Below are 23,534 nucleotides of genomic sequence, written 5' to 3'. Positions count from 1 at the left end.
CAAAAAAAAAAAGCGAAAGCACCTCTGCTTGCTTCGAGGAGCAAATTACTTGAAATCTGTGAAAGAATACTACAGATTCGAGCGATTCTCAAAGTTCCTCGAAAATGGAGAGGAACATTATGTTCCCTTCCGTTTTTTGATCAACCGCCCTGTGTGCAACAAGCGCGCACGGGCGTCTGACTTTTTACGACGCAAAAAAAAACATGACGAATTGTTTGCTGAACTCAACTCTTTTTTCTTGGCTGCACCAACTCCAATTTGCTTACTTCAAATATTGGTCTTTTTTTTGAGGGTTGGTCGGCTCTGTAGCATCACAGCAGTGAGCAAGGCGAGCCTCCCCTTCGAGTGGGCCGAAAGACAGTGAAATCCTTTGTTTTCATTTTTTTCAAACCAATATGATTTTGTAATTCACATACTCGTCACAAGTGAAGAATGAGGCATGGTTTTCGCAGGCTATATTGCTTTCATGTTATCCACATATCTGGGTAAATTTATCAAAGGCGTCAACAAAGATTCTGTCAATGTCAGACTGCTGAGGGGCTCCATTGAGCTCAAGAAGCTTGAGCTGTTGCCTGATTTGCTATATTTTTGTGAGCACCTGCAACTAGTAAGCGGTACGATAGGGAGCCTCAGCGTCAAGATACCATGGCATTTCCTTTACAGTAAGAGATGTGAAGTGGTTGTGCGAGATGTTTCCATTACAGTGGCACCCAAGCACCAGCACAGTGATACTGCGACAGCGTTCTTTAGATCGAAGGAGGAGTTTCTCACCGCCGTGCAAGATGTTGTTGTGGATGCAACGAAACAGAAAAAAACACAATATTCTAAGAGCGGCCTCCTTAATCGACTTCAGCAAACATTTCTCAAGAATCTAGCGTTTCACCTGGAGAACCTCTCTTTTCAATTAGAGGACAAGACCGGCTGCTGGAAAGGGCAAACCGCCAGGGTTCAGGCGCGATTCGGTAGGCTGACGTGTGAGGCGACGGACTCGAATTACAAGTCCACCTTCGTTCAACCTGAGGATAGCACTGCGCATGAATCGCTCTACCGCCTTGTCTCGTACGAAGGCGTCTCGGTGCGCCTGCTGTATTCCTTCAAGGACGAAGAGCCGCTTCAACGGCGATCATCGCAATTGCAGAACCTGGAGAGCGTGGACTCGTTCATCAACGCTGAGGAGGTTTTGGTGTCCTCGGAAGGTGCTATGGCCATTTACTTGCAGAAGCAGTCGGCCACTGTGCAAACAGAGCCGCGCGTGTGGGCTGCGCTCATGACCAGAAAGACAACCCTTCAGTGGAGCGCACCGTGCACCACGGCAATCGGCATTCTCCTTGAAAGCGTAAAGCAGGCCCCGCGTCGCGCCTTCTTTTGGGACAATCGACCCGCTAGTCGCATTCGAGTCGGCGACCCCGCTGGCACGTCAAGGTGGTGGTCCTATGCAATTGGCAAGGTGGTGACGTATCAGAAAGCGAGGCGCGATCGCAGACGGTTTGACTGGGCAGCATATCAGCGGCGGAAGCTCTTCCTTGCTAGCCTCTTCACTTTCTGCCTGCAACTTCTGCAAGCACCTTGGATCCCCGACAGTGAAGGACAGAGCTTGAGCGAGGAACAGCTGGTGCGGATCTCTGCGCAAGATGCCATGGCGTGCTGGAATGCGGCAAAAGAGTGCTTTGCACAGTTCCAGCGCACAAAAAGGCCGCCGCAGGGTAGCGCGTACGCGCAGTATCTGCAGTATTTCTATTTGAACGAGCAGAAGTCATGTGAGGAGCCGCTTCTGGAGTTGAGTCCTTTAACAGCGCTGCCAGCTGAGATTGGACTCACCATTGAGTGCGCAGAACTCGCAGTTTCTCTTGACCAAAATCTGAGGGGTGCCACGAATCAGGCGTACATCGGCGTCACTGCGAGCAAAGACAAGCTATGCGTACAGCTCTCCGCCGCCACCGCTACCGTCGTCGCCGAGGTAGACGAGGATAAACCCGTTCTCGCTATCACTGGTAGCGACACCGCCGGTGTATTGCTTATGGTGTCAAAGGTGGGGCACTCCCCAGCCAGTGCTGAGCTCGTCATTGAAGAGATGGTAACGTGCCTCGACCTATCTTTTCAAGAGCTTCTGGTTACTAAGGTGGCCTCATGCATTGTCGCCGCAAGGCCATTCCTGAATCAGGACTTCTCGGATGTCTCGAATGCTGCGGTCCTGGTGGGGAACAAGGTGGACCACCCGGAGATGAGAACACAGCAGGAGCCGTTCTCATCATTTGGCATCATCGTGAAGTCCGTCACTGGGAAAGCTGACGGGGTCTGCTTGCACGCACAGCGCGCTCAGCTAGCTCTCGCGCTGAGCAGGCCACCGGTGGCTGAAATACAAGAAATCAGCGCTATTGTCAATGATGCCACTCTTGTGCAGCTGTGCTCGGTTGCCGTGACCCCTGCCCTGGGCAGTGATGGCATTCGCATTGAAGTAGTGACCGACAGTGCCAACATCTCCACCAACGTTGAGGGGTTTGAGTACGTGAAGCTGCTTCTTGGCTCCATGAAGCAGCAATGGTCTAGTCGCACGAACAACTTTGTGTCTGACCTGCAGGCTAGGCGCTCAGGCGACGCGAAACAGGATGCGCTATCGAAGGAGAAGTCACAGGTAAATCTGGCACTGCGGTTTGAGTTCATCGAGTACGGCGCGCTGGCGCTAGAGACGTTTTCCATCCGAACCACCTTCGGTGATGGATGGCACATTCACCTCAGCGCCGCCGGCGGGACAACGGAGTGGTGGTGCCACAGCATTCCACCGCAGCCACAAGAGTCTTTCATTGACATTCATGTATGGGCAGGTGGCTTTTTGGTGTACTCGCCGTTTGCTGACAGCATTGAGGGCAACGGCATCGCCTTCACATGCAATTTCAACCACGTGACCGTGTGTCTCGGCAACGATCTGATATCTAGTCTGGAGTCTCTTTACGACACCGTGATGATGATTCTTTGCGACGATGAAGACCGCCATGTGTATCTGAGCGAGCGCGACAAGTACACGGCCCCTCAAATCATCGGGCTCTTTACAGGCAGTCATATGATGCTTCTTTTGGATAGCAAAAGCGGCGACTTGACCTTGCTGCCGGGACACACTGATACTGCAGCAGCTGCTGCTGCTAAGGCGGCGGCGGGCAGCGCTGATTTTCGCCGCCCCGGTGCGAACCCACCACCAACGCCGCCACCGCTCACCCTGGAGCTTCTTGGCGAAGAATGCCTACACGTCTCTCTGCAGCGTTACGGTGACAAACGCATGGATATCCACGTCGCACTCCAGAGAGGTGTGAATGCCTACCTCATCGGTGCACCGGCGCACATTCCTCTTTTCGTGCCGCGAGACAGTATGCGCGCAGAGGTGGAACTTCATATGTGTGCGCCAAGTGACGTGGACTTACCCATTTTCCCGTACGGCCGACTGAACGTCGTTATGAAGCTGTCCAACGTGGGGACCGTCATGCATATTCCAACACTAACGGCCGTCTGGACGTACTTCGACACACCGTCGTTGCCGCTGTGCCGCCTGCGTAACATCGGCTCGCGCCTCCTTTTTTCCTCTCGCCCCAGCCAACCCGGTGCGACACTCGCGCCGCGGTCGCCTGCCTCCGCCTCCGTGGAGGCGGTTGGCGCGGCCGCCTTTGCCCGCATCTCGCGCCCCTCAGAAGGTGGGGCGAGAAGCGCCTCTGCGCCGTTGTCCACGCTCGCCCCGTTTGGCATGTACTCGACACCAGTATTTCCATCCGATATGCGCCTGAGCGTCGAGATCTCTGAATCGGAGCTGTACTATCCATGGGGCGAAGGCAGTGTGGCGCCGCTGTACCTGCACGCCGAGTTGCCAAACTGCGAAGTTGTCATGCTGAGCCGAGACGGATGTGCTGAGGTGACTGTGCGAGGGTTTCTGGCAATGCCCCGCGTCAGAGCCGCCCTGCACACCTTCCCACGTGCGATGAGCGAGACGACAGCACAGTGCGCAGAGGCGAGTACCACGCGCACCGCCGCTGAAAGCCGTGACGAGCATGGGACGTATGAGAAAGCACCGCCATGGAGAACGTCCGAAGAGCACACCGCACGGCCCTGCAGCAGCCGAAGCGCCAGCAGTACCGCGCAACAGACGAGCCGAGGAGCGCGCGCCGCGCATTCGCCTGCCGCAGCACAAGCTGCCTTTCCGAGCGAAGAGTACTTGGCGGCACCACAACACTGTGCATCACCGCCGCTGGCCTCGTCCCTCATCCAAGTGCACGTGGTGTACACAATGGACAGCCGCCCGCCGTTCTCTCCGGAAAGCCCCGACGAGTCTCTGCGAGTCTCCCTGACTGCCACCGCTGTGCCCGGCATCGGCGCACTGCCGGGACCTTTGCACGCAAGCCTGCGCTCGCCGGCTGAGGTGGCGGCGTGGCTAACCTTCTTCACATTTTTCAATCTCACCAACACGGTCCCGCTCTCCACGTCGAGCTGCGTGGCCACCGCGTCACCGACGTTTGTGTCAGCGGGGAACAGCACCAGTGGCGGTAGCGGCGGCAGCATACCCACAGCTGCAGCGCAGAACCCGCGCCGCCTCATCATGAACGTACACACCTCTCCGATCGTGTTCCATCTGCCCTTCGCAGCGGCGGCAGCGGTGCTGTGGGAGGGCCTGGATTTTGTGGCCTCACCCGGCTACAGCGTGTTGCGTGTACCGAAGCTAGATGTGTTGGTTCATGAGCAGCTGTGGTGCACCGCAGCGACAGGGGTAGCGACGTCGGTGCAGCGGCTGGCGACGTTGCGCGATAACGGCTACGCTGTTCTGTCTCTTCGTAGCAGCAGTAGCGGCAGCATAGGCGAGGTGGATATGATGCCTGCGATACTGTTCGAGTCGCACGCTACAGGGCCAACGGCGGCCGAGGTGCGCCGGCGATTAGTGCTGCCCGCTATTGTAGGGCATCTTGCCCACGCCACCACTCTCGTGCAGCTACAGAAGTGCTTCACACTTGCAGCCGTGAGCGCAGTTTTTGCGGCTCGAAACGCGCAGACTGCCCTGCTGAATGCCGTAATTCTGCAGGAGAGTCAGCGCAGGAAGCTGCGCTACGCATGCTGCTGCACCACATCCACCGGCGGTGGTGGTAGCAGCAGCTACAGCAGCGGTACGGACGCCGACGCGGAGGCGCAGCTGCTGCCCTTAATTTCCCCACCCTTGGCTATCCACATCCATAGCGGCTGCCTCACGTTTGAGTGGATGAGTGGACTACAGCATGGCCTGCGAGCGGGCGTGACGGTGGCCTTCGCGAATGCGCGGTGCAACGATTACGACGTGCACAACCACCTCTCAGCCGCCCAGCCCGCCGACGACAGCTGCGATACCACCGCACACTGTCCACAGCGCTTTCCTCTAGCGCTTTCCATGCCGCTTATCGTGGAGGTGGAGGCAGTAGAGGCGTACGTTTGGTGGGCTAACGCAGAGCGCACCAGCACGGCCGAAGCCGCTGTCGGCGAAGAGGTCGTATCGCTCGATGACCCGCAGTCAACGAGTAAGCAGCACCCCAGCGTGCCATTGGTGACAGCTTGCATGCCACTTCTACTTTATCCTTTTCAGGTGCACACGCGCATCGACGCCGCCGCGCAGGTGGCGGGCACGGACACAGGGGAAGCCGCACATGAGAGAGGTACCGCCGCGGCTGCAGCCTCGGGCACCTGTCTATCTGTCCAGCAGGAGGACGCGCGCGTAGCGACAAGCGAAGAAGAGCTGGTGCTCAGCTTTGCGGTGAGCAGCGGCGACGACACCATCGGCACAGTTGCGCGCCGCTCGCAGTCGCTCTCCAGTGCAACGCTTCACACAATGCCGTCGACCCCCAGCGACAGAAGCAGTGTCACGGCGGCAGCGGTACCCACAACTATCATGTACCCCATGCGTCCCGCTGAGGCACTGCCGACGTCTGTCTTCCTAGTGACCCCAATTCACGTCGTACTCAACAACTCTGCATACATTGTGCTGAGCGAGATGTTGCTGCATAAGGTTCAGGGGACGAGTGCAGCGACAGCAGCTGGAGCTCAGGGTGCGGTGGCGGAAGCAACACCGCCTGTCTCGCAGGGCGTCGCGATCGTCAGTCAGTACTACCTCAAGCACTGTGTCGTGGAGCCTCCGACGGCAGCGCGAGGCAGTGCCACAACATCCAGCGCCTCCCTCTCCTCACCTTTCCCACCGCTCGCCTGCAGCAGAAGTGAACCGAGCAGCTACACTAGGAGCGCTAGAAACGGTTTTGGCGGCAGCTCCGGCGGGCATGCGTCTTCGTCGCTGGCAAGAGCGCAGGCGGTGCGCGCGAAGACGATCTATGTGTTCCGTTACGACAGCGCACCGAAACAGCGCGTGTGGGTGGAGAGCCAGTCTCAAACATCATGGCAACTTGACCAACAGCAGCCGAATGGCGACAACTCGGTCGAAAAAGACGAAGAGCGTGGCCTCAAGCCGTCCCGTAATGGCGCCGCCGAGATCGCTGAAGTGGAAAAGCGTAGCGTGCCGATGAGTCGCACCCCCCTCAGCTCGCTGCACGCGATGGACGGGATGCGGATGCTGGAAGCACCGGCAGTGCACGATGGCCCCGCCAACCTACGAGGTACAAGGATTCATGAAGGTCATTCGAAGTTGTCATCGTCGTCGGCAGTGCAAGAGGAAAAGCGCCGAGAGCCTCATCAGCACCCTCGCCCGTCTGCGCACGTCACGATGGCCGTTCCAACGTTGAGCCCACAGGCTGCCACGCAGCCTCGTTTGCAGATGCGCATAACTGTGGCAGAGGTGTGTCTTAGGCTCGTCTACTACCGCGATGTTGAAACAGTCGCCGCCGCAGTCTCCGAGGAGCGCGCTTTCTGGCAGCGATACGCGGAGGTCCATGCCTCAGCGCGACGCGCAGCAGCAGCAGCAAGTCCTGTGTCAGCTACTACGACCCAAACGCCGTGTCTCATGACATTCCTCGCCGCCAGTGTTGCACCTCTGCGATCACTCTACCCAGCCAGCACGAACAGCAGCACCGCACGAAGTCGCATAAACAGAAGTGCCAGCCCGCTGGCGCGCAGCCGTACTCCTCTGCGGTGGGGCCAATCGCCAGCGTTACCGGCATCTGCGCAGCAGCAGTTGCTTGCCCCCACCGCCATGCTCGAGGAGGCGTGTGTGGATGCTTTGTGCGTACGGCTAAGTGGCATCATCGTGTCCAGCTTCACCGACGCGAGATCTGTCCAGCTCGAGTCGTGCGTGTGCACCTCAGTGAAGAGTCCCAGTCGGCCGCTCCTCTCCACGACTCAGGTGGAGCTGTACGTACCGTCCTCCGCTGTCGCATATCCGTCGGCAGGGGAAGCTGCAAAGACGGTGACACGAGACCTTCAAGGCGCTGCGTGGGTGACGAAGGTCCTGCGAGGCATGGAGACTGCGCCCGAGGCAGAGAGTGTCGGTGGATCTCCAACGATGTCGCCAAAGGACACAAACGCAATCGCTGCACCATCGGCGCCGGTGTTGCCGCAGCCGCAGCCTTCCGATCCGACAAGACAGGCAGAAAGGAGCCACTTGGCCGACTCGCCATCATTGGCAGCAGCCCCTACTGCAGCCTCGACAAGCGTCAATGGCTGGAACTGCAACGGCGATGGGGGCCATAGGCAGGCGATTGTGATGCAAGGTGAGGTGGGGTGCCGCCTAGAGACGTTGACTATCGACCTCAGCGCAGCCGCGTTGCGTGCTTGGTTTAGCTGCCTCGTCGAGCAGCCGGTCGCTGCGCTGCGGGCCGCTACAGAAAAGGAGAAGCGCGCGGAGCCTGTAGCCGACAGGTCCCAGCACGCCGTCGCCGTTGCCACGACGACACCAATTCTGTCACCCGTGCAGTGGAAGCCTGGCCAAGGTCTGCGCGTGCACGAGATTCGCGAGGCCTTCTGGGAACTCGAGCACGACATCACCCTCTCCCGCGATGGCCTCGTCCTTGTATTCTCCAGTCAAGAAACAAATTTACTGACGGTGTACCTCAACGGTCACGACATCACGCTCGACCCCTCACTGCTTCTCCGCCCGGCAGGGCTGCAGCGGGTGGTGATGGTGGTGCAGGGCGGACTCACCGTTCGCTTTGTCGGCAGCGGCCGTGTGCGGCTCCCGCTTGCGCTGTGGAGCTCATCCCTGGTCGAGACGACGGCGAACGTTGGTCTGGAGACGGCGCTACTGCCCTTCATGGCGATTGGCGAGGGGAGCTACCTAGAATGCCCCCAGGTGCGGCTGGGCTTTACGGAGCCCTCGGCAGAGAGTTCAGCGGGGGGTGGCAATGGTCGTGAAACGGCTGCTTCGTCCCAAAGACCTGTGCCCGACTCGTTGGCCTTCATCTCGAAAGCCTCGGCAGCAGGGGTCAAAGCCGCGGAGGGAAGCGAGGATGCAAGCGTGGACGCGTCGCCACCACCGCCTCCGTCGTCGCATGCAGACCCACACCAGTCGCAGCTTGTGCACCGCAATGTGCATCTTTACATGCCGCACATCTCAGCCATCATAGAGCCGCGACGAGAATCCCGGCAGCTGCGCATCCGCACAGCGGTGGAGTCGTGGATGAGCCTCTGCAACGGGCAGCTGCTGCGCGACGACGTGCGATGCACCGGATTCATGGTACTTTCGGAGTCTATCTACGACGCAGCCACGACGACGGCGCGCACGACGGTGCTGGGACCTGTTGACGTGAGCGTGTGCAGCAGCAACGGGCGGCATCACGCTGTCTCGCTGGGGCCGGTGCAGGTGGACCTTGGTCGCTCAGACCTACTGATCATGTCCACTTACGCTGGAGAGCTGCAGGCTCTTCGGTTGTATGCCAAGCACCTGACCCACAGCAAGGTAGAACGGGCGTTCCTCGAACTCGTAGAGGCCACCTTGGCATGGAAAGCGTCAGCGGCTACCACGAACAACACCGGCGTGCACGGCGAGGAGGATGAACACGACAGTGAGTTGTACGACGGCGCTGACTCCAGCGACAAGAGCGAAGAGGAGGGGGGTGAGGAGAGGCGCAGCAGTGGCCCTCGTGGAGGTGCTGCGCGCGAACAAACTGTGGCGGCAGTCCCGCCGTTGCAAACCGACTTCGCTCGCGCCAGTCATACCAGCGACGCCTCCGGGGCGACCGCAAGTACAGCAGCAGTAAGAGAAGGGGCGATGACCATCGACCGGCCGCGGTCATCGTCGACAGGACCACGCAAAGAGAGCCACAGACAGCCATCGCGGCCCGCCACCCCGCAGGGCTCTGCAACACGCAGAACTGGCACGACGAAGGCGCTCCTGCGCCAGTTTGTTGCAGAGGGAGGCGAGGTGCAGGAAGAGGTGCGTTCACGCATTTGTGCGGAGGACGACCAGATGCGCCTCATACCCACTGTCGACGTGCGACGGCAGCAGCAGCAGCAGCAGCGGCAGCGTAGGCGCCAGCGGCTTCTTCGGCGGCGGCAGCCACGTGGGTTCTCCTGGGTGGTGTTTACTCCCTCCGTCGAGGTCATTTTCAGCGACCACCGCTACCCACTCATGCAGGTGTGCGTACAGGACGTCATGGTACGTCGCACATCCTCCTCGGCCCTCGCCTCCACCTCCCTGGTGCGGTGCCAAAGGGCCAGCGTGCGGGTCCACGGGCGTGGTCGCTGGGACGTGCTACTCAAGCCGAGCGCGGCACTGACGTGGTCGCTCACGCAAACGGTGTCGCGCCACAGCAGCAACCGGCATGTCTCCTTGGTGGTGGAAGGGGTCCATTGGCAATGCTCTCACCTTATCGTGGCAAAGTTGCTTTACATGAATCACCAATTTAGCACCCTGGCGACGAGCCTTAGGCGGCGCCTGACCATGGCGGCCGCTGCAGGGGGAGAGGCAAGCAGTGCGGCAGCACCGGCATCGGTCGCCCACGTGGCAATGGCGCCTGCTGTGACGAAATTCAGAGGCGAAGACGACTCAGGAAGGGATACCAGCAGCGACACCACAGCGGGCAGCGCCTCTGTTAGCACAGATGGTGACGACGGCAACGACAGCGGGCACAGTAAGAGGAGCAGCAGTAGTAGCCGGCAAAGCAATGCCAGCACCGAAACATTCTCGGACACGAGCTCTCGGCGTCAACGACGGCAGCTGCGACAGGATGCGGTGGCGATGGGGGCCGGCGGCCAGAGCGCCGACTCTTCTCTGACAATGGAGGCGACACCATCATCACTATCGTTTGCGGCTTCTTCCGTCGTGGTGAACGAAGTCCCTGCCACTGCCGTCACTACCGCCGCCGGCCGCCTCGCGGCGACGATGCGGCCGTCTCAGCGTGGCGGCTACCGCAGGCCATCTGTGACCGCAGGTGCGGGGACACCCGTGACGACTGCAGCCGTCTCTCCGGGGATGGCGACACACCGCCTACTAAACAGTTTCAGCCACACCCTCTTTGCCGGCATCTGTGAGCGCGTGGAGGTGGCGAAGGTGTCGGCGACGGCAACGCCTGACGTGCTGAGTGCAGCAGCCAGATCGGCAGACCCTTCATCATCGCGGTCCACAGCAGAAACAGCAGCACCGATGTTGTGGCGCTGCAACGAGCTCTACCGGCTGCCACCATCTTCCACTACCGACATCTTCATCTCATACCGCCGCGCCCACTCGTTGATGCTGACCTTCTTCACAGCCGAGTGCGTCGAGTGGGACGGCGTGAACTGCGCCTGGACACTGAATGCCAAGGGCGAGACAGCGCTGGCAGCAAGGGCAATCGTTAGCACCGCCAAGCCGTCGCCAACGGTGCCTCCTCTGAGGCAGCAAAAGCAGCTGGACACCTCTCGCGGCGCTGTCTCTGCCACGACAACGAACTGGTTCGCCTTCACGTCCCTGCAGTACGGCATGGCGAGGGCTTTGACCGTAAGCACCACCGCATCCAGAGGTGCGGCGGCCACACCCGCCACGGCGACAGGAATCAGTGACTATGGCGGCGGCAATGGGAATGGAGGGGGCTGCAAGGTGCTTGCGTACTCGTTAGCGCTGACCTGTGTAGACGCGGAGGAAGAGGCAGACACGTCACGCTACCCCATCGTGGTCGCCAGCGGAGAAGGTGGCCACGATGGCTTGACGCCTGTCCCGCATCAGCAGCAGCAACACCGAAGACATGCTCGCCGTCGGTCCTTCACCGCGTCCTCGGCCGACGCCTCCGCACTGCTCTCCCGCAGCGCTTCGTCCATGTGCGTGGGCTCGCTGAAGAAGGGCGGGGCGCTGCTGGGCGGCAGCACTCCAAAGGGTGCCGCTCCTCAAATGGCACGGGGGAGCAGCAGCAGCAGCAGCAGAGCCGGTGCAAGTCACCGCACTTCCGACGACTTCGTACCTGCTCAGTGTGAAGAGCCGCTGCTACACAGATCCCACGACCGTTACGATCGCCTGCAGATGGTACAGTGTGGCGCCGCTTCAACCCACTCGCTCCCGGATCAGCGACGAAGCAGCGCTACGATATCGACGACGACAGGAAACCAGAAACCCGCTGCCCAACGGAGCGCACGGCCGCACAGCCGCAACACCGCCCGTGTCCCGCCAGCGGTGCACCGTGGGCGCCTGCAGCTACCGTATCACGTCAAAACAGCAACCACTCCAATGGCTTCATGGCAGGATACTGAGGGAGGTGGCGGGGACCTTCTCGTCGTGCGCCTGCAAGCACGAAGCTCTCTCTTCAACGAAACCGGCTGCACGCTGCAGCTGCTGCCTTCACTGCAACTGCTCACAGCGCCCAACTCGGTCGATGGCGCCCCATCCTTGCCTGCGACATTGACGACGGTGCCACCAGGCTGGCAGCTCCCGTTGAATGAAGAGGACGTGCACAACGAGGTGGTGCTGCGTGTGTGCTGCCCCTCGACTCGGTGGATGCCGTCGCCGGCAGCACCGAGTGCTACCGCGGCCTCCTCTACCGGCATGACCGTCTCCGGGCCCACGGCAGGTGTAGCGGAGACGATGGACGACGCTACGACGCACCTGTGCTGGTATGAGACGCGCACCGTTCTGGGGCAACTCCAAAGCGGCCGCTTTCTCTCCTTCAGGCGCGTTGATTTAGCGGGTGACGCGGCCGGTCCACCTGTAGACGTAGCAGATGCGGCAACAGCGAAAGACTTGACGAGTTCCTTGCACAGATGCGCCACTAGCCACACCCGTGACGATCATGATGAGCGGCTGCTCATACTGTTTGTTATCCACACGTATTCCGCGGACGGGCTGATGCAGCATATCTCCCTATACCCCCGCCTCACGCTTATCAACCACCTCGGCCTCACCGCGCGGGTGGTGGTTTTTCAGCAGGACCCGCTTGCCGGCCCACAGACCCCAGATGAGGCCACGCTGATCGCACAATGGACAGCGCCACGTGTCGGACGTGGGCTTCACGATCAAGAACGTTTTTACCGCAGCCTTGTCGCCCTCGGCGCCCACGATGCTCTTCCCCATCAGCACGCCCTCCCGCTCCACTTCTGCACGTACGGCAGCAATCTCGTTCTGGGCCTGTCGTTCACCCAGAGCACCGGCGACGCCTTCTTCACAGCGGACCTTGACCCAGTCGTCACACACCTGCGTGATGCCGTGGATCGCCACCCGCGTCTGCTGCAACTGCGTGACAGTCACGGGCGGGCCTTCTACGTGCAAGTGAGCGTGATGTCCCGCACGGTGGTGCTTTCAGTGGCGTTGTGGGTGTACAACCTGACCGAGTACCCGCTGCTCATGAGCGACAGCTTTCTGCAGCGCCGCCTCTGCCCAGGGCAGAACAGCACCAGCGGTATCATCCCGTCGCAGGGGGAGCCGTTCCTGATTGGCTGCCAGCTCGCTGACTTCACGCAGGGTTTCTTTGCGATCGGGATGGACGGCAGCTGGTCCAGTGCGGTGCCCATCGACGTCGGCTCCAGTGGTGTGTTCGTCTCCGCCTTGTCGCGGCTCGGCATCACGCGCAGCTGCAACTACTCGATTCTCTTTCCAAACGCGCAGGAGGGGCGGCCCATGGTCATCCAAATCACGCCACGGTGGGTCTTCTACAACAACACGCCCAAACAGCTGCGACTTCAATTTCGGTTTCCTGGACTGGAAACGGCAATGCAGCAGGCAGAGAAGCGGCGACGACGTTTGCGGATGCGGGAGATGGACGCCAGAGCAGCAGAAAACGACATCGAGGCCGCCGCAGTGCCTTTCGAGGCTGCTGGTGCGACCCTGCAGGGGGCGCGGCACCGACTTCTCCTCGAGGCCGACGACACCGTCGGCGCCCTCAACTCCATCGCAGCGGTGCAGCTGAACCCCGGCGACTACCACGTGAGCTGCATCGGTCCAATTGAGGGGAACCAATTCCGAGTGCAAGAGATGTTGCAAGGGATACTGCCCGCCATTACGTCCATCCACGCCGCAGGTCGTGTTGGACATCGCGACGTATCGTCCTACTATGAGTCGCAGTACACCCCGTACATGGATGTCGACCGCCCAGGGGAGGCAACGTTCAACCTGTGGGCAGCGCCTCGCGCGCTGGGGAAGCAGGTGGCCGTGAACTACGGCAGTGACTTGATCGTGCAGCGGCCGTCGGCGCCGCACCCGACAGAGCTGGAGCCGCATGACATGTACTCGGCCGACGCCGTCATCACGGGACGCATTGCCGTGGCGGTGCAGAGCGCGGACGATGTGCTGGCGGTGCTTCTGCAGCCGATTCAGGGAACGAAGATCCTCTTACAGAACCGCACGGAGTCACACACCGTCATGGCGCGACAGCTGGGCAGCAGCCGCCGCAACCGCATCCCGCCTCGCCAGAATCGATTTTTCCTCTGGGAGGACGCGCGTCAGGAACACACCATCCGCGTGCACCTTCTTGGCTACAAGGGCCGCTGGTTTGATGTGGACTTCAGCGCCGGTGAGTGCCAGGTGACGCGCCACGTCGACACCGAGGCCGCGGCCGCCGCTGAGGCGCTCGACCATGCACGCCGGCTGCACCCGCACCCGACACAGGTAAAACTGGAGGCGGAGCTGCACGGACGGACGGCGACAGCAGCGGACTTTTCATTCCACGTGCGCGGCTACACAAACACTGAGAAGACGCTCGTCACGATCCTGGTGACAGAGACCCCTGTGCCGGTCTACGCTGCCATCGACTCGTGGCGCACTTCGCAAGCCGTGTCGCTACGAATGACGATGGTGCAGCTGAGCTGGACACAAGAGATGAGCACACACGTGGCGACCGCAGCGAAGTTCGCGACGCCGTTCGCGATCGATGACGGTGGTGATGGGGTAGTCGACAGCGGTGCATCTGGTGTGGCGATCGCGCCCGTCGAGGGCACGGATCGTGGCGGCGATACCGTGACGGCCGCGCCGCCATCCAGCGTGGCGAACGCAGCCCTCTTCTCCATCATCCTGGAGGGGGTGCAGCTGGAGCGCCTCGCCACGGAGGACAACGAAAACTTCTACCTCGCCGTGCACCAAATGCAGTGGGTAGATGAAAAGCGGAAGGCCGTATTTGTCTACCGGGCGCGCCCACGCCTCCCGCCGGCCATGGCTATGCTGCAGGCTGCAGACGCAGCACAAGGCAGCGCAAGTGTAGCGGCGCCGATGCTTCGAACGCCACGGCTCTCCTCATCCTCCCCATCTTCTCTATCCTCGCCCTCATGTGCGAAGCCGAACCCGAGCGACCGCGCTGGTAGCCTCACCAGGCGACGGCAGCTACATCGCGCCGGCTCCCCTGCCGTCGGCACAGCTGCAGCTGGTGCAAAGAGCCGCGACGTCAGTAGTGGCGGATATGGAGCGCTTTTGGAGCCCATCACCGCCACCGCCAACCGCCTGCTCAGCACTGCTCTCGGCCGCAGCAACGCGTTTCTCCTCTGCATGGAGAAGCAGAACGACCTGGAGATAAGCTACAGCCTCATCAAGTATGCTGATGGCGTGACGCGCTACACAGAGCTGCGCCACGTCCTAACCCCGCTAGTCGTAGTGCTGACCGACTTTTTGGTGGTGGATATGATCCAGGAGGTGCGTCGGCTGCGAGTGCTGCTCGGCCTTCGCAAGCAGACGGCCGCCTCACAGACCACCACGACGTCGCCGGTGGTGTTGACGGTCTCCTCGCTCCGGCAGCAGCAACGGTCAACGTGGCGTGCCTTCGGAGACGAGGACACGGGCAGCGGTGTGATGGTTGGGGTGCCTGGCAAACAGGCGTTTTCCAAACCTTGTGCACGCCCCCCCTCATGGAAGCTGGGGCAACGCAGCGGCAGTGTGGTCGTGGTGAACGGCGACACGGAGGCAGACGTCCTGCCGTCAGAGCAACCGACCCTTGCAGCTCAAGCGGCGCCTCGGCGCCGGTCCCCAAACGAACGCACCAGCAGCGAAGACGCGGTGCAGCGGCGCGGACGACAAACCGACCCGCTGTCGCGAAGGGGCAGTCGAGACAGAAGCCGCGACGGCGACAAGAGCAACGCAACGGCGGCATCGTCCGTGCACACAAGACGCACTGGCAGCAGTCACACGTACGATAGCAAGGCGGGCAAGATGCGCAGCGCCACGAGGCGCTTGACGACAACTACGCCAACCTCCCCACGCCGCTCGGGCCCGTCATGTGCCGTGATCGCTGCCACCGCCGTCGCAGTGCCACCGCAGCAGCAGCACCAGCAGGGAGACGGCAACACTGCCGGCTTTCTTTCACAAGCCTTCTTCCTTCAAAAACTCGTTCAGGAAGTGCGCACACGCCTGGAGCAGCGGGGGACGGATGCGATGGCCGGGTCGCTGGCCGCCCTCGCCACTCGAGGAGAGAAGCAGCTGCAGCCTGGTAGTGGGAAACTGTTGCTCCTGCCTGGAGGAATCGCCGGTGCAGGCCCCCAGACGCAACATCGGCAGCTGCTGCGCGGCGCCACCTCGGCTGCTGTGCGCCATTACCAAAGCGCGATGCACTGCGGTGGTCCCGGCGATGGTCTTGCAGGGGTCACGACCGTAGACGCAGACGGGAGCCGCGCGGTGGCTGACGTGGGGAGCAGCGGTGCCAGGGCTGCAGGCGACGGAGGAGTTGGCAGCGTCAGCACAGCCTCGTTCATGCTCATCGAGCGACTGGAGGTGCAGCGCGTGACGCTGTACGTCACCTTTGTTCGCCACAGCCCCGACCCCCTGCGACCGTTGCTCGGCGCCTATGCATGGATGCTACCCAGTCAGCTATGTCAGCGGGAATTCTACCTCCCCGCTTGGACGCTGACGCGGCAGGTGGAAACACCCGCGTCGCTGCGAGCGCGTCTTGTGCGGTGGGGGATGCACAGCTTGCGCGAGCAGTGGACCAAGGTGACGAAGCTCGGTACGCTGCTGGACGCGCTGAAGTTCTGGCAGCATAGGACGCTGCTTCTGCACGGTGCCCCGCGACCCTTGACGCTCTCCCGCGTGCAGCAGCAGCAACAGCAGGAGAGGGGTGGGGGCGGTGGGCAGCCACTCGCTACCTTCGCCCCATGCATATCATCGGGTGAAGAAGAGAACGATGAAAACACGGACGATGACAGCGGCAACGCGGATCCACAAAGGGGCGGTGCGCAAGTGGAGAGCCCCATCGCTTTCATGAAGCAGCGGTGATGATGGCCGCGGAAGGCGTAGCGGGCAAGGTATGAATGCATAGGTAACCCATCTTCTTGAAGGGTCTCTGTGGGTGTGTCTCTCTTTGTGGGCCACTGCCGTGTCATCGGCCAAGTGCTATGTCAGCTTCAGCCCACTCCCACTCTCTGACACATGGACAACGATTGCATCACGCCTTGGCATCCTTGCGCTGCTTAGCATCTTACACATGCACCAGACACCCATGCACACACACACGTTTGGATCTGAGCGCTACATTGGCGATTTCACGCGAGCGTGTAAGGGGACTGCTGTACGCAAACGCCTCAAATGCGGAACACACAGAAGTCATGGCACACGTGACTCTCTACGCGCGCTGCGACGGGCGATGATGGCATCCGTAAAAGTGCGCCGCATCTCTTCACCGTATTCACCGCACCTCACCCTTGGAGGCGGTGGGGTGGGGCCTCGCGCACGTGGTGTGACGTCTGCCGCCCCCCCCCCAGCACTCTCTGTGTTCGATTCCCTCTCTTTCCTCCTCCACAACATTTTTTTTACGTCTACGCACTCGCCCTCCCCTCACCCTCAACACGCACACACACACACACACACACACACACACACACACTCCAATGGACCTGCATCCGCTACTCATCTGCGTACACACGTGCATCCATCCATGCCACACGCACACACACCCTCTGCGCATCTACCCCTCTCGATGCGCGCATGTGTATGATGCTTCCCTCCCCCTCGCCCTACAGTTCCGCCGACTTCGTCCGTTATTCAGGCCGCTGGCATCGACTCCATTTGGGGGTTATCACCACCACGACGCAAAGTTCATTAGTCGCCATTCGTCGTCTCAACGTATACCGTCCCTCTCCTCTCCCCCACATGCACACATATATCACCACCAGCACCCGCCCTATCCTCATCCTTGTCTCTTCCTCCGCTAGTGTGTGTGTGTGTGTGTGTGTGTGTGTGTGTGTGTGTGTGTGTGTGTGTGTGTGTGTGTGTGTGTGTATCGCTGGCTTCTCCGTGACAGCTTTCATGACGGAGGAGCTTCATCTTCGCGCCGCTGCCGTGCCTTGTCCTCTTCCTTTCTAGATTTATTAGCGCATCGCCTCATTGCGCCCCTCCCCCCCCCGCGGCGTCTCCTCCTGTCTCTCCCCCTCAGTCGTTGACAACCGCTCTTGCCGCCGCTTACCCCTTCTATTACTCGCGCGGCACACGTCCCGCACGGCACCGCCTATCGCTCCCTTTCACGGGGTTCTCGACGAAACGGCTGTCGCTTCACCGTCTCAGGTGTGTCACTGCTCTCCCCCGCACTGCTTCCTCGTACCCTTCACCCCCCCCCCTCCTCCTCCTTCTCCTCCTCCCCCTTTTGCTCGCCCGCACGCCAGCCCGCACACCCGAGACGGCCAGTGTACGCGGGTGTGCGTCTGCCCGTTGGGATCAGCGTGTACGCCCACCCACCCCCAAAGCGGACACCATCTCACGGCACAGTCGTGCCCCCCTTTCCCCTCCCCCTTTCTGTTTGTGTGTGTGCGCTCCGTTACAGGGAGGCGAGAGAGCGAACGGCAGGCTGCACGAGGAGAGGGGATAAACCTAACTTCGATCGGCAAAGTCGGCCTTTTTAGACTGTGCGTCAACGCACGCAGCGCCCAGCACCACCCGCCCTCCCCCCTCTCCCTCTCTGCAAGCTCAGCCTCCCAGCCCGACCCGCTTTCGGTGTTCTTGTGTTTCGGGGGCACCCGCGCTCGCGTGCCGCAGAGACGGCCGTGCCGGCTTCCAACAGCCAAAGAGGGGAACGACGTGACAGGGCGGGTGAAGAGAAAGAGGTGTGTGTGTGTGGAGCAGGAGGGAGGGGCCAATGTCGTCACACGCAACAGAGAACCCCAACGTCGAGGAGAGGGAAGCGGCGGAGAGGTCGGTGACCACGACCGCCACCGCGACTGCCAGAGCAAACGCAAACAGTGAACGTGGTTTGAAGGGATGGAAGAATCGACTGATGAACTGGCGGAGTGGCGGCGGCAGTAAGGATAGCAACACCGACAGCAGAGATGGTGGTCGTGCTTGCGAGGCGGTCGCCGCTGCTCCCGATGTCACCGCAGAGAAGGGTGAGGCGCACCATCAGCAGCGTGCAGAAGGCGGCAAGCCCTCTGCGGCGTCTCCTGCCGCGAACGACGCATCAACAGCAGCAAATCCCAACTCTGCCGTGGCGCAAGCTTCGCTGACTCGCCCGATGAACATCTGGCTGCGCCGTGCGCTGGAAAGGCAGGCAGAGTCCGCTATTGCGGAGGCTATACGTGATGGCAAGCCGATTCCAGAGGCGGCGGTGGCGACCGTAGCCAGTATAGCACTGGGAGCCGCGGCTGCCACACCAGCGCAGGCGACCGCCGTTGAACCAAAGAACAATGACGCCTCAACTTCCGCAAAGACGCCTGCCGCACCGCCCGCCGCCCCCAAAACGAGCTTCGCGGAGCTTATGCGGCAACACCGTGAAGGGCTCGTGCCGCCGAGCGCGCAGCCGCCGGTGAAGGCCACGACGGTGGTCAAAAGACCGAAGGGGACGAAATCACCCACCCCGGTAGGGACGCCAGCGGCGGAGGAAGCGTTGCCTACGCCGGCACCCAACAAGAAGTGCGCAGCGAAAAGTGCCAGCCAGGCGCGCACAGCGCCTGAGGCTGCGCCGGCAACTTTATCGCCGTCAGAGTTCGAGAAGGCAACGAGGGAGGAGGGCGGGCCGACACAGACCACCCCCACGACGGAAGTGAACTCCAGTGCAACGGCTTCCGCGGCTGCGGCGGTGCATCAGGCCGCTGTCCGCAAGCGCAGCAAGGCAACCAACAGCGTATCCGCGAAGCGCGCACATGACACAAGCGCCGCCACATCCGCAGCGACGACACCGACACAAGTAACGACGGTCAAGGGGAAGACCTCTCTGGAGGAACTCCGCGCCCGGCGCAACCGCACCACCGCCGGCGGCAGCGCGAACCATCATAGCACGCCCCACCCTGGGGAAGGAGGCGCTGGCGTGTCGAGCAGCAGCAGCGCCGGCAACGCTGTAGGAGGACATGCACAGCAGGACGAGTACAACGACAGCGCCCTTGACGCCGTCAGCCGGCTTCTTCTTCGCTACTGCTTAGGCGACCGCGCTACGGAGATGGCGCCATCGACAGTAGCAGCGGCGAATGGCGTGGACGTGGCGTCATCGTCGACAGAGCCGGTGGCTGCCCCAACGGCAGAATCGCCGCCGGCGCCTACGCGGACGACGACCGAGCTGGAGTTCTTCAATGAGCTGATGGAGCTTTGCGCGAACGACAGTCTCACGCCGGCGTCGCTGGAGTTGCTGCGTGAACTCTTCCAGCACGTTCGCGTGCTGCCCCGTCCCGCCAGTTCCTCGAATGCGGGCAAAAACTGTGAGAACGCAGACACCGGCGCACCTGCTGTGCAGGACGGCATGGCGAAGATGGTGGAGTTGGACGCCGAGGCCTACCGCGAAGCCGCTCGCCGGCGCGAGTACGTTCAGCAAGTCATCATGGTGCTGCTGAACCGTCTCAAGCACATGAAGACACAGGAGCAGCGGCAGAGGCAGAAGTGTTGTGGCGGCACAGCGGCAGAAACATCAACGTCCGCGGTAGCGGCTCCGCCACAGCCTGTCACTGGCTACGGCGCGCCGTTCATCAAAGTCGGCGGCGTATCGCTCGCGCCTCCGCCGATGTCCCCCCCAGCACAGCAGCAGCAGCAGTCAGGAATGATGTACCCAGAAGGCCAAAGGACGGCGTCTGCTGCGCCGTGGCCGAGCATGGCTGAGATGGCCGGCGCGTACCCAGACGAGGCGACCGCTGCCGCCTTCACGTCGGATATGATGGCCTACGGCTACCCGAACCCGTACGCCCACCTCACTGTCTTCTCCCAACATCAGCCAGTGGCCCCACCGGTGGGCTGGCCGTCTCCGTTCCACTCGCCCACAGCCGGGGCCCGCCGCGGCCGTTGTGGCCACCACGGCAGCAAGAGCCCTAACAGCAACAGTAACGTTGCCGCACGCCTCGTGGCGTCGCCGTTCCCCGGGGCCTTCCCAATCATCCCCCCGCCAGCCACCACGGACACCTCCGCCGACGCAGAGGACCGTGAGATGCAGGAACTGTTCCGCATGATACGGGCGCAGCTCACCCAGCCTGTGAACACACAGTCGTCCAGTGTGACCGCCATCAGCTCGCAAGTGGAGTCAAGCGTAAACTTGTCGGGCACAGCGCCCGTTGAAGTGTCTCAGGAAGAGAGGACAGTGCTGCGTCACGTTCAGATGGACTTCAAGAAGCATATGGAGGAGCAGCAGCAGCAGCAAGCGGCAGCCAAGGGCTCATCAGTGCCGCAACCGCCGCCGCAGACCGCATCGACGCCACTGACGGCAAGCCTGACCGCCCCACCAGGAACTGGTGCTGCACCACCGCGGCGCATGCACGCCACGCCTGGAGCCACTGCTGGCACCTCAGACTCTGCTGCAGGCACAGAAACGGTAGCCGCAGCGGCAGCTCAAGTTGAGAGTAGCAAGAGCCAAGGCGATCACACCCTCACGGCGAACCAGGCAAACTGCCTAGAGGAAACAGGAGAGGCCGCAGGAGAGTCTCCCTCGGCGCGCAGCACCACCGCCCCCGCGCAGGAGGAGGAGGGTATCGTGACCGGCAAAACGACACCAGCTAAGTCACGCGGAACAACCCTAAGTCTCAACGCCAAGCCCTTTGTGCCAGGCGGCCCTCGCGGAGGCAACAGCAGTACCACCTGCGCCATTATCAAGCCCACCGCTACCGCTGGCTCGACGCCTACGAAAACGACCTTCAACTACCACGCAAAGCCGTTTCTGCCCTCCGGCAGCGCTAGCTCACTTATGCCGCCCCCCCCTCGAAAGTCCGCGAAGATGAACGTAGCAGCACCGGCGTTCGTTTCCAAGCAGCAGCAGCAGCAGCCACAAGCCACCGCCTCTCCCTCTGTCACGTCCTCTCCTCCCACGAGTGGGCCGCCGTTCAACGCCCCCACGACCGGCATCCCGGCCATGCCGCCACCACTGCCGAAAAGCGCGGCCGATCCATGGGCCTCTTACGAGATGTTTGCCCGTTGGCGGGACATGATGGAGGCCTACTACCAGAATGTGTTCGCCATGCAGAACGCGGCTGCCACGACGACTGGGACCTCATCACCATCGGCTATGATAGCACCTTCACGCCCTGCGTAGAGGCGAGAGGAGGTGAAAACGGCACGGAAAAGGCGGTGCAAGGGATGGTGGTGGTGATGGTTGGTGGTAGCGGTGGCGGTCAGTGATGGGGGAGGGGGGCGTGAAACTCGCAGAAGGCAAGTGAGAAGAGGACACGCCCCCTCCCCATCCCTCCCTCTTTAGCCCGACCTTCTTTCCTCCCCTGTGTGTGGCGTGCGTGTGTGTGTGTGTGTGCATCATCTTGTTCGCCCCCCCCCCAATAGACTAACCCCCATCGGCTCACGTGTGGTGTTGTTGGCTTCGGAATGTTTGTGCGTGTGTGTGTGTGTGTGTGTTTTGGGGGTATGAAGAGACACGCACGCACAAAAACACACGCACAGAAACAGAGAGAGCATAGATCAACGCGAGTGGCCAGATGCGAGGCGACGCTGCCGCAGCGGGAGCGTGCAGACGGCGGATGAGGCGACGCGGCAGCAGAACAACGAGCTGGATTCGTCTTGTCTTTTTCCTCTGTTCGATTCGTTGGTGTGGCCGTGTGTGTGTGTGTGTGTGTGTGTGTGTGTGCGTATCGCACACTTTGTGGTCGCCGTTTTCCTTTCGTATTTTTAGCGTTTTCCGTCTTCGTTTTTTTCTTTTGCCGCCGTCTTTCTGTGTGCGTGTTGGTGCGTGGTTCACCGTCCACGCCATGGTCATCGTCATGATGACGCTTCCCCCCCCCACAAAAAAAAAACACGCGCACACCCCTCCTCTCCCCTCCCTTTCCCTCCCCCTTCCCGTGGACGTGCACACTGTACACAACTTTCTCGTTTCCTTTGTTTCACTGCATTCATTTTTCCGTGTGTCTGTGTTTGGTGTTTTGGTGGCGGTTATAATGGGTGCACACACGCGCGCGCACTCCCACTCCCTCCCGGATCACCCTCGTCTCGTGTGGGTGTTGCCCAGCCCCCACCCCCTCTGTCCTCGGAGTTACTCCCCTCTGTATGTGCTTCTCTCTTTTACTCGCGCATGCTGTGCCTCTCCTCTCCACTCCCTCCCCCTCAGCACACCTTGGCGGATGCGTGGCTATACACTGAGAGGCGCGACGTTGGACATGAAGAGAGCGAGCGAAAGAATGCAGCTGCAGTACGTCTACGTCTGTGCGTGTGTGTGTGTGTGCGTGTGTGGCGGTGCTCGCCGTCTCTCTCCTGTTAACATACATAATTCAATCTGACAAGAACAACGCACCAAACAACACAACGGCACTGCGCATGTGCCGCACTCATCGCGCGATGGTCCTCCGTCGTGTGGGGGGATCTGTGAGCGGCTTTCATTTCTCGATGATACTCTCTACTGTTGCATTCATGCGGCAAAGGCACAGTGCGGGGTGGTGGGAGAAGAACTTCCGGTTGTGCTCATTCAAACACTAGAGCCGAAGGTGAGCGCATGACGGAAGGGTCGCACGGTGGTGTTGGTGGTCGTCGTCGTGGTGGGAATGGACGGCGACACGGGGCTCTCAACACCGTGTACGACTTTGCTTGTGTGTCTCCCCTACCTCTCTGCCTTCCCCCCTCTCTCACCACGCCACCACATACTCCACTCACTCGCTCACTAGTGCGCTGCCTTTGACAATACCCCCTCTTCCTTCTGTCTGTGATGCAAGCAACAGCTAGCACCCGATAAACGCTATCAACACCACCACCAGCCGCCGCCTTCTCTCTCACGCACGCATCATCCCCCCCCCCACACACACACGCACACACACTCGTTCAGCGGCCTCCTCTACATCCCCTCTCAAGCCTCCCCGAAGAAAGTGGATAGCGCACCCAAGCAGCA

At 61.2% G+C, this 23,534-nt stretch overlaps 2 protein-coding genes across 2 annotated transcripts; both read left to right on the top strand.

The window, feature by feature from the left end:
- Window positions 1-439: 439 nt before the first annotated feature.
- LINJ_09_1050 (conserved hypothetical protein) lies at window positions 440-16,531 on the top strand (the record flags this gene model as incomplete). Its single annotated transcript, XM_001463525.1, has 1 exon — window positions 440-16,531. The coding sequence occupies one exon, from the start codon at window positions 440-442 to the stop codon at window positions 16,529-16,531; it is 16,092 nt and encodes a 5,363-aa protein (XP_001463562.1).
- A 2,224-nt stretch (window positions 16,532-18,755) lies between these two features.
- On the top strand, window positions 18,756-21,743 carry LINJ_09_1040 (conserved hypothetical protein; the record flags this gene model as incomplete). Its single annotated transcript, XM_001463524.1, has 1 exon — window positions 18,756-21,743. One exon carries the CDS (start codon window positions 18,756-18,758, stop codon window positions 21,741-21,743), a length of 2,988 nt encoding a protein of 995 aa, XP_001463561.1.
- Between the last annotated feature and the right edge of the window lie 1,791 nt (window positions 21,744-23,534).

This window comes from Leishmania infantum, chromosome 9 (genome assembly GCF_000002875.2).
Source record: "Leishmania infantum JPCM5 genome chromosome 9".
Taxonomy (NCBI): domain Eukaryota; phylum Euglenozoa; class Kinetoplastea; order Trypanosomatida; family Trypanosomatidae; genus Leishmania; species Leishmania infantum.
This window is presented reverse-complemented; position numbering and strand designations above follow the sequence as displayed.